This window comes from Hypomesus transpacificus, unplaced genomic scaffold (genome assembly GCF_021917145.1).
Source record: "Hypomesus transpacificus isolate Combined female unplaced genomic scaffold, fHypTra1 scaffold_27, whole genome shotgun sequence".
Lineage (NCBI taxonomy): Eukaryota > Metazoa > Chordata > Actinopteri > Osmeriformes > Osmeridae > Hypomesus > Hypomesus transpacificus.
The window spans coordinates 891,460-908,205 of record NW_025813796.1 but is presented as its reverse complement, the minus strand read 5'-3'; the positions used below and the strand labels follow the sequence as shown (position 1 = coordinate 908,205).

The following is a 16,746-nucleotide window of genomic DNA, read 5'->3' as shown; positions in this document are numbered from 1 at the left end:
CTAGTATGAGTAACCAGAGTAAGTTTCATGGATGTGAAACTTTCATATTCAACGTTAGCAGGCGGTGCATTTTGTGGCAATACATATCAAGACGAAATCTTTCACTTTTTGAGTGATTTAAGCGCGCGCTCCCGCGAGGGGTTGCTTTTCAGGGCGGGGTGCATCTGGGGGCACAATACCGGTAATGCTATTGAGGACTATTGAGGCCAGTTTCACAGTACTGCCTGTACTACCAGTGGCCCGACTACAGTCTGTTCTATGAAGTAATGCTTGGAAGCGATACAGTGAACTAGAACTTCCGGTTCCGACCATGTTGTGTAGTTCAACCTATCAAAAACTGTCTTTAACTGAGCATCATCAGGAGGTGTTATTATTTTTCTGAAATTCCTGTATTATAACTTGCTATTTCTCACCTATTTAAGAAAATTGCACATGCTGGATGGTGAAACGCTTGTTACAAAAGGGGAATGTAATCATTGTGATTATTAATATAACGAGGTTTGGACCATACAAATTAGGCCTACGGGAGTATCCCGAGAAAAATAACAAAACGGAAAGGGGGCGGGAGATGGGTGTGAAATACGGGTGACTCTGGAAAAACGGGAGTTTTGACAGGTATGTTTTAAACCCAAGAACATGTCATTCTAATGGCTGGGGCAGACGTTATCCACTAGATGTCACTAAATTACGATACAAGCCGATGTCAGGCAGAAAGCCCTAGACAAAGCCTAGGCTATACTTGAAATACTTGGACACATGCTTCGTGTTGACAGGCTAGCCTACTTTGGTGTTTAGGTGTTTAGCTATTTCCTCTTTCTTCCCTTGTCCTCTCTCAAAATTTTGCCCTCGAGGTTGACGCGAGATTGTACCAATTTCACATATTTTGTGGCAGTTTGCCCCAGACCACGATTTAATAAGACCTACAATAAAATGTAGGACTATACCGTTTATTGTGGAATGTGCATCTTCGCACACAAAACCTGCATGAGCACACATCCGACAGGTGGCAGAGTAGTATCGCCTATGGATTGGCCGTTGAGTCCAAATAGGCGGAGTCAGTTTTTGCCGACACAGAGCTGGAGCTTTGTCATGAGAGATGGGCACCGCTCCTTAGCAACGGCCTGTCTGCAATGCAAGTGGTTTACATGCCTTCCCTATATGAATATTTGTTGAAAACCAACCAACGCACCTAACTTTACTTTAAAAGGCTACTTACAGTAATACTTGGGATTTACAGACGCGGATTAGTTAGTAGGATTTTTTCAGTGGATCTGAGGGCACAAGAGGCGCACAATCCATGAGTGTATTGGACACAATACAGCGGGACGCATTGCAAAGACCTGTGGTTTAAAGTAAGTTTGCAAGACTAATGGTTAAATATGAGCTGTTGTTTTTTAACTTGTTGTAACCAGGACCTAACCGATTTGAACTATAGAGACTGTTAGCCAACAAAAGTAATTTTTACAGACTAGACAAAAGGTTTGGGATTAAGGTGTGTACAAGGGCTTCGTTGTCACTTGGACAAGTGGATGCTATTTGTTGAATTGAGTATCACGCCTTTAACAATGTGATTCTGTTCTATTTTTCAGGCTTGGACAAATTGGCAATTAAACTACAATTGGCAGTGTTGGGGCACTTTCTTTTAGAACGCATGAATTGGATTTATATTTACTTTAAACATATTTCAGTCATTTACGACCAGTTTTAATGACTGAACTGCTAGATGTTTTCTTTTACATCTTAAGCTAAATCAGTTCTGTATCCCCTTCACAAGACAAGAGATGAGTTGCTTCTGTGCTACCCCAGAGGAGTTTTACTGTGAAGTTCTTCTGTTGGATGAAACCAAATTGATTTTAACCACACAACAACAAGGGATTAAGGTAAGATATGGTTCACAGTCCCTGTGTCTGTCTCTCAACAGATAACCCTTCCGTCAGATATCTGTCCCCGCATGCGGCAATGAGACATGCGCAAAGGTTCGGTTGTACTTCAGCAATGTCTGATTTATATATTTTTTGAACCAGCCTTGATGAGGAAAAAATTGTATGTGTAGTGGGCCTACCTACCTGCAATCTTCTCTTGAATGTGTGTGACAAACCCATTATTTTCCATTTGAGAAAAGAACCCCTAAGGACCCAAATTGTGATGAGTTATGAGTATGAGGTACTATCGGAAATTACAAAGGGGAAAGTCCAACAGTACTACGCAGAGGACATGTTCTATATGCAGGTGTGCTATTGAAATGCTCATTAGATTCATGTCACATTTTAGCATGGACTATAATAATTGAGCCACCACAAACAATTTGTGCGCGTGGGTGAAAGCATGCTTTGAAAGGATGATTGTATCAGGATGAGTGTGATTTTACTCCTGTTTCCTCCCCCTGGGTCTCAGACAGAAGAATTGTCATGGTGTACAGCAAGAATCCACCTTGGTTAGGGAGTCAGGTGGCTAAACGGTGAGGGAGTCGGGCTAGTAATCAGAAGGTCGCCAGTTCGATTCCCGGCTGTGCCACATGACGTTGTGTCCTTTGGCAAGGCACTTCACCCTACTTGCCACGGGGGAATGTCCCTGTACTTACTGTAAGTCGCTCTGGATAAGAGCGTCTGCTAAATGACTAAATGTAATGTAAATGTAGACAAGCCCACCATTTGTCATAATGAAACCCCGGCCATCAAACAGTCCAACATCTCACAGTAACATTGGTTGAATAGACAACAGCTTTAACATTTTACACATACGAAAACATTCCAAGACATGACAAGGTGAGACAGGGTTCAGTAGAAACTGCGAGAGGTGGAATGCCTTCTCCACAACCCGCAGGTTTGCTAGGGTGGGTAGAGGGGATAAATAAGTTATCTTCAACTTATGATGCCTGTTTATTGACCTGAAGTACTTTTATACCCTAAGGTCTTTGGCCTACATGGACAGATTATATAATAAATCAGGTGGTCATATCTTGGCACACATGAAACAGCTAATATGTGTTGGGTTGTGTCTCTGTCAGAGATTCCTACAGTTAGAATATAGTTATACAAACTGTTGTAGCACAATGTAATGTTTCATGTAACATTCATTGTTTGAGACAGTCAAATATTCTGCTGTTTACAAGCTTGGGAGGGTTATATCATTTTAGAGTTGTGTGTTTGAGAGGAGAGAACCACTGAAGGCTTTGAATATCTTCAAGGGATGGCCCTGATGGCTTTACAATGATGCAGCTGCCCTCTCTTGGCATGTCTGTATTGTACAGTATGTATATCACATGTGTGTGTGTGTGAGTTTGTATGTGTGTGTGTGTGTGTGTGTGCGTGTAGTACCACACGCCTGTTTCAGAGATCAGGTTGCTCATCCCGTTTTAATTGTTAATGTGAAGCTGAGCATGTTGGTTCTTTGGCAGGGATGCCCATGCGCTTCCAGATGAACAAAACTGCGTACCGATTGTGTGTCTCATTTTATTCTTGATAGAACTTTCGCACCCTAAAAAATTACATATTTGGATGACTGCCCAGTCATTTGTACCCAAGGTATAAACATACAGTTAAAGCAGCAGTGGTGTCAGAACGGAGGGGTTTACTGATTCCTCTCATAATGGAAGTATTAGTAATAAAATAAGTGACAAGAGTGTTCGTAAAGTGAAAGTGGCACTAATCCTATTTACCCTGTCCACTGTTGGTGTTCCAGAGATTGTTCTCAGTGGAGTGGCACGTCACCACATATTTTCACGGCTCCCTGCTCTCAGTGACTCTGTCACGGCGAACCACATGGAGAGAGACTCACAAAGACAATGAAAGGGTTGAAGTTAAAAAGCTTGAGCCGAAAGAAAGGCATGGAATGTGGCTGTGCACAAAGTGCTCATTCGGGTGACAAATGCTTTTCTGGAGGGACGAAGCCAATGCGGTCGGCTTGCTCTCTCTCTCTCTTTCTCTCTCTCGCCTTTCTCCTTTTGCGACAAGACCAAGAGAACTGCCAAGGAAATGGCACGTTGACCTCGACACGCGTGTCCCCGAGGTGTGGTGCAAGTCCAGCTGTTGCCCACACTTAGTCGCTTCTTGCTTGTGCTATTCTTAGCAGTGCGGAGAGTGAGAACAAAAAAATCAAACGTACTTGAAAAGGTGGCCTTCGGTTTGTTTCGTGTTATTATATATATATTTGTCAAAGCGGCGGTTTACGGTTGGGGAACTCTTTGACGTCTCAACGCATTCGGCCCTTAAGCCTGGTCGGTGTCTGTGTTAGAGCGAGCACGGCCCGCTGTACTCGCACAAAGGCTCCATTGAGCTTTTCCTCAGGGCTGTTTGGGATTGAGTGTGTCGTACAGGACTGCTCACGTGTTGCCACCAGAACAAAGCGAAGCTGCCCAAAGACATCAGCACCGCTGACCCTGAAGGTGGGGTTTGTTTTATCTGGCTTTGGTGGCGAGGCTCTGGTCCCTTGTCTGTCTGGATGATAACAGGGCCTCTTTTTTCTCTCTCCCGGACGAGGACAGCAGCTGCTTCCTGGTCGTCACTCAGATTGTCTTTGTCTTCCGACTTCGGCCAAAGCACAATGACCGTGTTATTCCAGCAGGTCACCCTCTAAGGTTTGTTACAAAAGAACAGGCAACGTTTCATGTCAGTGCACCTATAAAGAACTTCCTGCCTCTTGTCATGAGTTGTGTCTGAAGGGGGTCCCACGTAAACCTGATGTGATGGATGGGTCGCCTCGGGTGTTGATCTGTTTGGCTTGAGGCAAAGGCCTCCCTTTTCATTGGTCCTGCATGTTTCGAATGCTCTTCCACTGTTTGTTCTTTGATTTAGGATACTGTGACTTGAAAGTCATTCGAACCACGTTGAAAAGGCAAGTTCATAAGATAACTTCCCACTCTCTCTCTCTCTCTCTCTTTCTTTCTCTCTCTCTCTCTCTCTCTTTCTCTCTCTCTCTCTCTCTCTCTCTCTCTCTCTCTCTCTCTCTCTCTCTCTCTCTCTCTCTCTCTCTGTCTCTCTCTGTCTCTCTTTCTCTCTCTCTCTCCCACGCAATCACACATAATCCTTATCACATTTTCCCTTAAAGCAGTGATTGCTGTGTTGTGTTTGGGAGTGTGCCTGGTTCCTTTTGCCAGTGACAGGACAGCCTGTCATACAATACAGTTAGACCCAGTGGTGTAACTGCAGGGAACAGATGCCGCCTGACGGCAGACCAGATTGAGTTTCTCAGAGCCGCTTACACGGTTGTTAGCACTTGGTGGAATGCACACTCCTCAACGAGATACTCACAGTTATTCCTTTTTTTTTTCTATAATTGTTTTTTAATACGATTAACTCCATTGAATCAAAAAGATACAGTACAATCCAAGCTGGAAAATCGTGCAAATCTTGCTTTTAGATGACAGCCTTCCATAAATCATCTTAGGTGCATTAAAACCTCTTCATGCTTGAAAGTTTTGGTCTTCTACCAGTCCTCCCTCCCTCCTTCAGTTTTCCTCCTGTGATTTAGTCATTTGTCTTAGAGGTCAGAGAGCGTTTGAGGGCCTGTTGGAGACAGGCACAGACCTTCCCCTGGTTCGCCCTCTGACTAGGCTAAGCACTTTGGGAATAAATAAACACTTTACACCAGCTGGCTGGAGAATGGTTTTAAGAATAGAAGAATACAACCCATTCAACCAGATCCCACATAAACAACCACTTGATCTGGTTTTTAATAAAAGACCACGTACTTGCGAGGACAGACCTCCAGGGGATGAGCTAACGTAAAACCGCGGGCCACTTAAGGCCGTTGAAGCTGAGAAGTTTTTCCAGTGAGTTTATTTTACGCATTTGAAAGTTGAAAGAGACTTAAGTGTGTGTGTGTGTGAGAAAGAGAGAGCGATGATGAAGCCTCACTTGAACTTCCTCAGGGGCTCCTCTGACATCATTCATCTCCATCCAGCTCAGTGTGAAGCTCCACGCTCACAGAGGGAAGCTGTCCTGCTACACGGCCTGGTGGACATAACCGTGCTCTTTACCTAATTACAACTGAGAGCTGAACCTTCCATTAGCACCTAAAGGATGAGTTCATAAAACAAACCCACCCACTCACCCACACATACACCTCCCTCCATGTGTCCCAGTGGTCAATTATTTACTCTAATGGCACTGCAAACAGTATTCCCTTCCTCTGCAAAATTGCGACATTACGTCAGCACACGGAGAAACGCAATCCTTTTCTGTGGAATCGAATGTTTCCACTCTGTTGCCGTCAGATGTAAATCTGAAGTGCTCGTCAAATAAAATAAATGATGAGATGAAGGAATTGAACAAAACGGTGATGGAGGTTCACCCCTCCAGATGAAAATGTGCAGCATGGTGACAGACTCTGGCACCCTATGGTTCGGCTAACATCAACTGACATCTCACATCATTAAGCTGTACGTCTACACACCCGTAAACTCTCTAGCTTTCGTCATTGAACCGCGCGAAAACATCCTTCCCCTTCTTTAGAGTCATGCCAGCAATCCATCATCACAACTATCATCCTTGTACCTCACCCTTCATCACTATCAGAACGCGATCCCCAAACAGGTGTAAACAAGCGGGAAAAAAAATGGAGAGGGACGGAGCGATCTCATCTTGAGAGATGGAGGTAGGCTACTGAAGTGTGACCCAACGAAGTCCCTGCTGCGGAGCCGGGGACGGGGGGTGTTGAGCTAAGGGGCCTGAGCCCACGCTCAGCGGGGGGGAAAGGAAATGTACTTGGGCCTTTCACCGGGTCGAGAGGAGAACGCCGACATCGTATCTGCATCACTGGCTGTCTTTAGTCCCCCGTGATCAACATAATCTTTGCTTTGACAGGCTGGAATTACCTCGGATTCTGCTGTCATTGTTCACATACCTTCCTTTCTTTGCTCTCTGCCTACACGTGCTTTTTGATTCGTATTCCCCTTTGCCGAGGTTTACACAGGAATTCTGGTCGGGACTAGCCCGGCCGCGCCCCTGGGTAAGCATTTCACCTGTGGTCGGGAAGTAGGGCAAATATATGTCCTTGGAGGAAGGGAAGGACACATCGTTGGAGCGTGTCCAAACTTCTGTCTGAGCACACAACCTGTAAGTATAGTATAGTATAGAACAGAAAATCAAACCATCCGTAGTAACAGTACCAACAAATATTTCCTAATTAGTTATTAGTGTCTGCATCCATTTTACAGGGAGCTCTTCGGATATAGATCCATAAAGATGGATCCTAACCCTGACATATTGTAGATTTGCCAAGATTAATTTATGTTGTTGACCTCTCACACCATCACGCTGTTCATCAATAGTATTCGATCCAGAATAATGATATTTCTGGCCTAAGGAAGGTCAGTCTCCGTGGAGAATAACCTGATGTGTCATATCTACTGCTCAATCCCATGGTTGCTGCTGACGTCATCAAAACTGGCCGGGCGGTTCATCTCCTCCGAGATGAGATCAGATGGGAGCGCTAGTACATAGCTCACAGCTCAGCTAATTGAAAATTTCACAACACAGTATTTAAATGAGCAGCGAGACAGGTTGATGCATTATTAATATCCCGACCTATGAATTATTACTGTTGTTGGAAATCAATTTTTCAGACCCTGCAGGGCAGACCTCCTCCCCTGTCTGACGCTGGCACCCAGACACTCTGCTGCTCTGGGAAGCGACGCACAACACTGCTTCAAAGAAATCCCAGCAAGCTGCTACGAAACACTTTTAGTTGTTCGTTTTTGGGTGACGAAAACATTTTCAATGTGTGCTACCAATGTTGCTATATTTCTCGACACCCTTATTGCGGTCAAGATATTTTCGTGATCTCTCTCACAGTACAAACAGTGTATATACAGTGCCCTCCAAAAGTATTGGAACAGTGAGGCCAATTCCTTTATTTTTGCTGTAGACTGAAAACATTTGGGCTTGACATCAAACGATGAATGTGAAACCAGAGATCAACGTTTCAGCTTTTATTTCCAGGTATTTACATCAGGATCTGATGCACAAATTAGAAAATATCACCTTTTTGTTCGAACCCACCCATTTGTCACGTGAGCAAAAGTATTGGAACATATGACTGACAGGTGTGTTTTGTTGCCCAGGTGTGTCCTATTACATACATTATTCAATCAATAAATACCACTGAATGTCTACACTCAGGTTCAGATTGGGTAAGATAGGTTTTGTCTATGCAGACTGTATTCAGAGGTGAAAACAACATGAAAACCGGAGCGCTGTCTTTGGGTGAAAAACAAGCAATTGTGAGTCTTAGAGAAGATGGAAAATCAATCAGAGCCATTGCAGAAACATTGGCCATAGCCAGTACAACCATTTGGAATGTCCTGAAGAAGAAGAAAACTACTGGTGTACTAAGTAACAGACGTCGAACAGGTAGACCAAGGAAAACATCAGCAGTTGATGACAGAAACATTGTGAGAGCTGTAAAGAAAGACCCTAAAACAACTGTTAGTGAGATCAGCAACAACCTCCAGATGGCAGGAGTGAAGGTATCACTATCTACTGTTCGCAGAAGACTTCATGAACAAAAGTATAAGGGCTACACCAGAAGATGTAAACCACTCATTAGCAAGAAGAATAGGAAGGCCAGGCTGGAATTTGCCAAAAAGTACAGAGATGAACCTCAAAAATTCTGGGACAAAGTTTTATGGACTGATGAGACAAAGATTAACTTTTACCAAAGTGATGGAAAGGCTAAAGTTTGGAGAAAGAAAGGAACTGCTCATGATCCCAAACACACAAGCTCATCTGTGAAACACGGTGGAGGTAATGTCATGGCTTGGGCTTGCATGGCTTCTTCTAGGACGGGCTCATTAATCTTCATTGAGGATGTAACACATGATGGCAGCAGCAAAATGAACTCGGAAGTCTACAGAAACATTTTGTCTGCCAATTTAAGGAAAGATGCAACCAAACTGATTGGAGCCTTCATCATGCAGCAAGATAACGACCCAAAACACACTGCCAAAACAACAAAGGAGTTCATCAGGGGCAAGAAATGGAAGGTATTAGACTGGCCAAGTCAATCTCCAGACTTAAACCCTATAGAGCATGCATTTTACCTGCTTAAGAGGAGACTGAAGGGAGGAACCCCACAAAACAAACAACAACTGAAAGAGGCTGCAGTGAAAGCCTGGGAAAGCATCAAAAAGGAAGAATGCAAAAGTTTGGTGACGTCAATGGGTCACAGACTTGCTGCAGTTATTGAAAGCAAAGGATTTGCAACTAAATATTAAGTCTTATTCACTTAAATATGTTTTAAGTATATCTGTTCCAATACTTTTGCTCACATGACAAATGGGTGGATTCAAACAAAATGTGATATTTTCTTAGTTGTGCATCAGATCCTGATGTAAATACCTGGAAATAAAAGCTGAAACGTTGATCTCTGGTCTCACGTTCATCATTTGATGTCAAGCCCAAATGTTTTCAGTCTACAGCAAAAATAAAGGAATTCGCCTCACTGTTCCAATACTTTTGGAGGGCACTGTATATCTAAATATGTCTAAATATAATAGTATAAACTGTATATAATAATACATCTATTCTACTATGCTACTATTATCAGGCCTGTGCAGAGCAAGATACATAATCAGGACTGAGACAAACTAAATGTGTTATATAGATAATTAGTGGGGGCTTAAGTACCGACAGTATATATTATAATATCTCTAATCTCCACCATGACTGAATTAATAAAGTTTGATCTTATCTGTGGTCTTAGTCTCAGGTGACGAAGCAGAATTTGGCATTCATAGCCAAGTCCTGCTTCTGTTTCATGGTGGTCTGCTATATCTGTCCAGAGACAGTTTGATCATAACATTATTGTTTAATCTCGCGTCTTCTGAAACCCTTTCAAAAAGAACAGATGGTTGATGATAATTGAAGTTAGTTGGCACTTGTCACCTCTGTCTGAAATGGGCATCAGTGTAGATGTGAAGGTCTTTTACAAAACTCGAGTACTTTATCAGTAGCTTTTTTCTGTTGTGCACGGCAGTTAGACTGTATGACTTTGTGATTGTGCAGCTGATAACCATGGGTGTTGTAGTCCCTTGTAGGCTGCATGTGTCGGTGCTCAGTGGCCCAGTGGCTTCGAATGTTTGTTGATTTCATGATTTAGTTCAGTACACACAAAACAATCATGGTGACAGCCCACTCGGCTATCTCGGTTTATCTTTCCTGCTCCTCTGCATTTGAATACCTGCTCGGATTTGGCTCCTGCCGAGGCGTATGTGAACACGTTTTTGCTCCACATCATCAAGAACCTTTCTCTAGACCCATAAATCACATGGCGACGGTGTCCTCTGGGTGTCCGGTGCCAAATCGGACCTATCTCCGCCTGGGCCTCACAGAAACAGCTTCGTGTGTCCGTCGGGAGAGAGGCCGCTTGCCCTAACACAGTGGCAGCTTGTGTTTTTTTAAGCGGGGGTAACCGTGGTAACGTAGTGCAGTCTTCTCTGGCACCTGACTGATGGCACAGGCATCTGGACGGTTTCCAGCGGCAACGAGGGGATGGGGGGTTTCGATCAGAAGGGAGGAGGAGCTACAGATTTGGTGCCGGGTTTCCTCCGAGGACCAGGGAAGACACTGTGCCAGGGAAGCATGTTGAGCTCCAACCCCCCCCCCCCCCCTGCTGATTTGCCCAGCATGCTCTCCTCATTTAGAGAGAAGATAGAAGAGAGAGAACAATTTCTACTGGGGATCTGGCAGGTATCCTCTGCTGACAGGAAACCCCTCCGCCCCCCTTCCTCCTCCTCGCCCTTTCAGCCCCACCCTTGGCCGCCCACCCTCCCCAACCCCTGCTGCTGAGCTGATGTGTCTGGGGCCGAGAGGAGCCGTGGCCTTCATCCAAACCAGCTCAACAAAAAAAAGCCCCAAATTGCCCCCACCCTGGAGGGCCCCTGCCCAGCAGCTACCTCTACCACCACCGCCAGCCAGCATCAGGAACCTCAGAACCCAGCAGATGGTCAGAGCGCTCCATGACCTTGTTACCATGGGGAAAGAGTGACAGAGGGAGAGCTAGAATGAAGCTACAGTATCACCCCCCCCCCCCCCCCGCTCCCCCCCCTCACCGGACACACTAAGCCTGTGGTACCGACACATATTCTACTGCACGTACTGTATCGAATCAAATTTGAAATTGGATAGCCCTCTTTTCCAAGCAGTTTTGCAGAGGGCTTCGCATGCGCCCACAGAACTAACAGCTAACGCCTGCATGTAAAAACACACACGCACGTGGGGCTGCGTGCGTCTTACAAACATCTCACGGCTCCTTAACAGCGGAGGACGTACCCCATCGAAAAGATACTGTCAGGCGCCGTCCTCCGGTATCCGAAAGGGCCGCGGCGCATCCCTCACCTACGATCCACGTTTCTGAACAGATTGTGCCATGATTGGATCGACCGTGACCATATTGATAAGTGGTGTGTCTCAGGGCCATAGAACGCCATAACGAGACGATTCATCACTGTCTCAGTATCGACAAACTTTAACTCACGGGCCTCCAGGATTAACAGCGTTTAGCTCTGGTCTCCCCTTCCCCAGCCCCCAGCCTTCATTGACACTCAGCCCAACATTTGTCTCGTTGATTGCGCTCCATTCGAGAGAAGGGCAGGGGCCACGGGTGGTATGTCTGCCGTCTCCGACGGCAACGTTTGACCACACACTGTAGAGTGTGATCACACAGCCTAATCAGTAATGGGGATCGGATGTTAATTACACTGTTTGAACGGCACAGATAATGACATGTACCAGCTAGCTTCCCAAAGGATATCTGCAACCTTTCTCCCCCTTTAGTTTCAGTATAAATCCTAGAAAAATCCAGTTTTTTCAGTGCATGGATTTGTGTTCCATTGGGTGTTTCTGACCAGTGGGTGTGTTTCTCTGGTAGAGAGAAATACTGACAACACTTTATTTATCGTCAGTCCTCTAGGTGCCCTTTCAAATCTCTTAATGACTCACACTAGGTTCATTTCCCAAGGACTGATTGGCTCTGACCTCATGCCATTTCGAACATAACCCCCTCTGACCCAGAACTACATCAGACAAAGATTTATCCCGGTCTTATACATTACCGGTACATGTAATAGTTGGATTTGTCATCGTGAATGTACGGTTGGTTTTGACGCAGGAATGTGGCAAGTAAAGTCAAATCATTCAACAAAAAGACAATCATTTTCCAAGACAAGTGCCAGACACCAAGGTTATATTTCAAACCCCGGAACCAAGGTTTAATTTTGGAGATAGGCCGACTCCATGTGAAGATAAACCCTTCCACGATGACTCAACATAAAACTAGGACAAATATTCCCTTTAGTATGTATGTTTCCTCTCCAACCCCAATACCTTGTTGTGAAAATGTTATTGGAACCATCCCACCCCCTGACCACCAGACATCCCTTATCGGCAGGGTGAAGATAAAGGAGGAATGCAGGGAGTGTGTCTGGTAAGACTGGGAAGAGCCCTCACAGTAGAAACACAACAGGGTGGTGCCAGGGCTGGCTCCTTCCTGCCTCCTGATCCTCCCCTGGCTCTCAGGGTGTGGGCCAGTTGGTCCTACCTGGATGATGTCATCCAGTAAAACCTCAGCGATCTGCCGCCCGCGGGCCATCGTGGTGTTCCGTTACTGTATTCAGTGGCCACGTGACCAGGAAGGCTCCCCAGCCAGGCCCACATTATGCCCCTCAGCCAGGCCCACACTGTGCTCCTCAGCCAGGCCCACACTGTGCTCCTCAGCCAGGGCCACATTGTGCTCCTCAGCCAGGCCCACACTGTGCTCCTCAGCCAGGCCCACACTGTGCTCCTCAGCCAGGCCCACACTGTGCTCCTCAGCCAGGGCCACATTGTGCTCCTCAGCCAGGCCCACACTGTGCTCCTCAGCCAGGCCCACACTGTGCTCCTCAGCCAGGCCCACACTGTGCTCCTCAGCCAGGCCCACACTGTGCTCCTCAGCCAGGGCCACATTGTGCTCCTCAGCCAGGCCCACACTGTGCTCCTCAGCCAGGCCCACACTGTGCTCCTCAGCCAGGCCCACACTGTGCTCCTCAGCCAAGCCCACATTATGCCCCTCAGTGAGGCCCACATGTAGGAGGATCAAATGATGGACACTACTGGTTAGTAATGTTCGCCTTCATCTTCGGCTCATGCTGTGGAGTCGGAGTTAGATATGCGGTTGTGTTGCCACTACTCACCTCACGGATTTCCGGTATTTGACCTTGGTCTCAATCCAAAGGGACTGGACCCGAAATCCGTATGCAATGATCTGCAACCAGATGGGGTGCCGGCTGGGAGCTGCCTAAAGCCGAGAAGCATAACCGTGTGCTTCCACTCAAATCTCACATGGGCCGCAGAAAGGTCAAGCAAATGAAGCAGGACGTAAAACATCAAACGCGGGCAAATGTTGTACGTAGGAGTGACTCCCAAATGGAAGATCAATGCACTGCTCCCTGGTTAGTCCCCTTTGGCCACAGAGGGGCAGAGAAAGCCACGGCAATTATTCCATGTTAGTCTTTGTCATTTGACAGAGTGGGAAGCTTCTTTTCCAGCACATCACAGAGAAGGTAAACAAGGGCAAACATGATGTGGACAGTGTGTGTGCGTGTGCGTGTGTGTGTGAGTCAGAAAGGGTGTCTGTGATAGATCATGCATTATGGTAGGGATAGCGTGTCTATGTGTATAAACAGTGTTGCGTGAGCCCATCCAAAGCTGCCAGACTCAAATGTTTATTTGTTATTTTGAATCCACTAATAAGGTTGGATCTGAAATACTGACGGAAATGAAATGTCGTCTCTCGGGGTAACGCAGTGGAAATGAAGGCCGGTGTTCACAGAAAGCTGTCAGAAGCCGTCACAATCATCGATGGGAACCTCATATCAAATCAAGTCATTGGGATTGATAATACTTTACGATAAGTGAAGTGCTGAAACGATTATTGGATGAAGTTTGGTGTTTGGTATGAAAACATCTGTGCAGGTCAATGATGGGATGTCTGAGTAGAGAGCAAGCTGAGGTTTGTTTGCGCTGGTTGTGCTGTTTACACTCAAGTAATAATGAACCCTGGCTGCTTTAAGGCTATTTCGTTCAAACCTAGACCGGAGGACAGGGAACAAAATGATTCAGTCACTTGTTGTGCACAGGTGGGACAATCAAAAAACCACACAGTTTCAAACACCTGGTGTTTTCCCTACCTGCCCCTCTGTCGGTGTTGTTGTTGCCAGCGCGAAGCACTAGCTGGTAGGACGTGTTGAGGATGTTGACATGATAATCATATCAGCAAGGCACCGAGAGAAATCCCATGGTGTAACAGCTGTCTGCCGGGTGACAGCTCATGCATCATGTGGTTTGATCAGTGGGAGGTTTAATACGGCGGGTGTCTGTTCCGTTCCTTTGTCTGTCTTCTCTGCTCTCGTCTGCCGTGCTCTGGTCTGTCTGTCTGTTTTTCTGTCTGTCCGTCTATCTGTCTCTGTCTGTCTGCCTGTCTCACAGTTGAGAGATCCTGGACCTGAGGGAACGGAGTCGGGGACCAATTCAGGCCAGGAAGCGTGTAAGCAGCATGCTACACGCTGCTGTTTTGCTACGAAACCCGAGCTTCCCTTGCACCCGTGACTGTCTTCACTCTGGAATCCCGAGGAGCCCAATAAATCATCTCGCTTCTGCTGAAAGATGGCGTATTTTGAGTTAGGTCTGTGGAGTCAGATTCGTGCCTTTAGCCGAGCAGCGCAGTCTGTCTGTTCATCCCTCTTGAGGCATAAATCACACTGGCCTGACTGTCAGAGTGCGTGATTCATCAGACGTGTGTTTTCGTGGTTCAAAGCAGACAGCCGAGTTTCCTCGCTGGGTATCGGAAGCAAACAACCCGCCAAGTCCTGCGATTGGACAAACAGCCCAGAGCCTTCCATGTTAACACGCCGCCGTGATAGGTCAGAGAGGGATTGACCCAATGAGATCTCCCCAGCATAAACCAGGAGGGGGGCAGATTGTGTTGATTCACAGATGAGGGAGAGTGAGGCCAGAGCAGCACTGGGGACGAGGAGGATGTGTTTGTGGCGTGTTGCCATGGCCAACCCCGACTCGACGTGCGGAAGGTTGTTTGTCAAGTGAAGCTTGTCTTTCATTATCAGAGTATGCAGTGAAGCCTCTACTAAAAAATCACATTTCCTCTCCCGGGATGTAATTAGATTGCCCCCGAGGACAGAGATTTGAAGGGGAAACTCGCCGTGCCGTGAGAGAGAGGAGAGGGTCGAGGCTCTGTTGGGAAGTCGCTAGTGCGGATTGGTGATCCATGATCAATAAAGACAATCATCAGTAAAAAATAGTGGCCCGTCAGATCAGCGTTTTATTTGTTTACGATTTAAGAACTTCTATTACACAGCCATGGATCACGATCAATCCCTCCATAATAGATTTGACCAGGATCCCTTCACAGCAGGGAAGTAGTCGTCATGGTTATGCCCCTATTACCACGGTTTGTCTGTCTCTCAACCATGACATCTGAGAAATAATGCAGTTTCTCTAAGTAGATTGCTTTTGTGACCTCATGAAACGCCAATAAGCAACACACGGGAGGTGTGTAAATTGCAGTGTAAAACAATTCCCAAAGAGTTTGTCTCTCCTAGTTGTGGAGACTGTTGAGCTTCCTCACTGAGTCTGTTTATGTCACGTCTGAATCCAGATACTGGGATCTGACAGTGAGGCACGGTTGTTTGTATCTTGTTATTATGGAAGTGTTTAGGATTCCTCTTACCGTGTTTGTTCCCGACCGTGTTTGCTCTTGAGACGACAACTTATGATGGCGCGTCCGAATCCTTTGTTGTTCGGCTCATCTTTACACATCGGCAGCTGTGATGCGCTAGCATTTCGGCCTTTTACATTTGCGGGCGCTCATGCACACACGAGCAGTCGTGCCAGGGAAACAAACCTCTAATAGTTTCGACATGACTGCGACGTGAACGGTTTGCCAACTTCATTGTTTGATCCCGGGTTGCCCAATATCCTTTTTCCGTAACTGCATAGACATGGACTGACTGACTGATATGCTCTTATCAACAGGAATCTACCAAGGGCTCGGTAGTGCTGGACTGGGTCTTCGGCCATGTGAACCTGGTGGAGACGGACTACTTCGGATTACGCTACTGCGACCACAGCCACCAGACGGTGAGTGACAGCCCCTCGACTCTTCCATGACCTTTCTTCCGGAAGAGCAGGGGGCCTGGCCGGTCAAAGATGCCAGCGAAAAGGGCTGGAAAGTAAAGCAGAGGGGATGGAAATCGAGAGAAATGTAGGCGTCCTGCAGAGAGCTATGGGAGGTTTTTTTTACCCTCAATTTAGAGGCACAGTGGGAGTTTGGGTCTCCTTGAAAGTGCAGAGTGACATTAAAGTGAAGACCTTTTCCATAATGCATGGCCCTCTAGATATAGAGAAGTTGGACGAAGTTTCAAGCAAACTTCAAATCTTATTTCCAAAACATCTATAAAGAACGCGTCCTAAAGACAGCCGTTTATTCATTTCCTGGCTTGGGACCCAAGAAGAACCTAACTCCACAAGTACCACAGCATGAGGCCCTCTCTCCCCATAGAAGCAGCCCTATGGTCATCCACTGCCATTCCTTCACAAGGTGCCGGCATTGCAGCAGAGCGGTGGAGTAACAGGGTTGAGCCCCAGGGCTCCAGCGCAGGGTGAGACAGAGTGCAGGCCCACAAAAGAACACAATGATCTGACTCAGTCCCTCTCACCTCACACGCAAGGGCGGGATCCAGTTCTGTGCCCTCTG

At 46.4% G+C, this 16,746-nt stretch overlaps 1 protein-coding gene across 1 annotated transcript in view; it reads left to right on the top strand.

The window, feature by feature from the left end:
- The first annotated feature begins 1,064 nt into the window (after positions 1 to 1,064).
- The window catches only part of epb41l4a (erythrocyte membrane protein band 4.1 like 4A), a 39,065-nt gene continuing 23,383 nt past the window's right edge, over positions 1,065 to 16,746 (top strand). Inside the window, exons 1-3 of the mRNA XM_047014988.1 lie at positions 1,065 to 1,352; positions 1,590 to 1,880; positions 16,026 to 16,130. Of these exons, the coding sequence (XP_046870944.1) occupies positions 1,782 to 1,880; positions 16,026 to 16,130 (204 nt within the window). The 5' untranslated portion in view covers positions 1,065 to 1,352; positions 1,590 to 1,781. The remainder of the gene's footprint in view (positions 1,353 to 1,589; positions 1,881 to 16,025; positions 16,131 to 16,746) is intronic.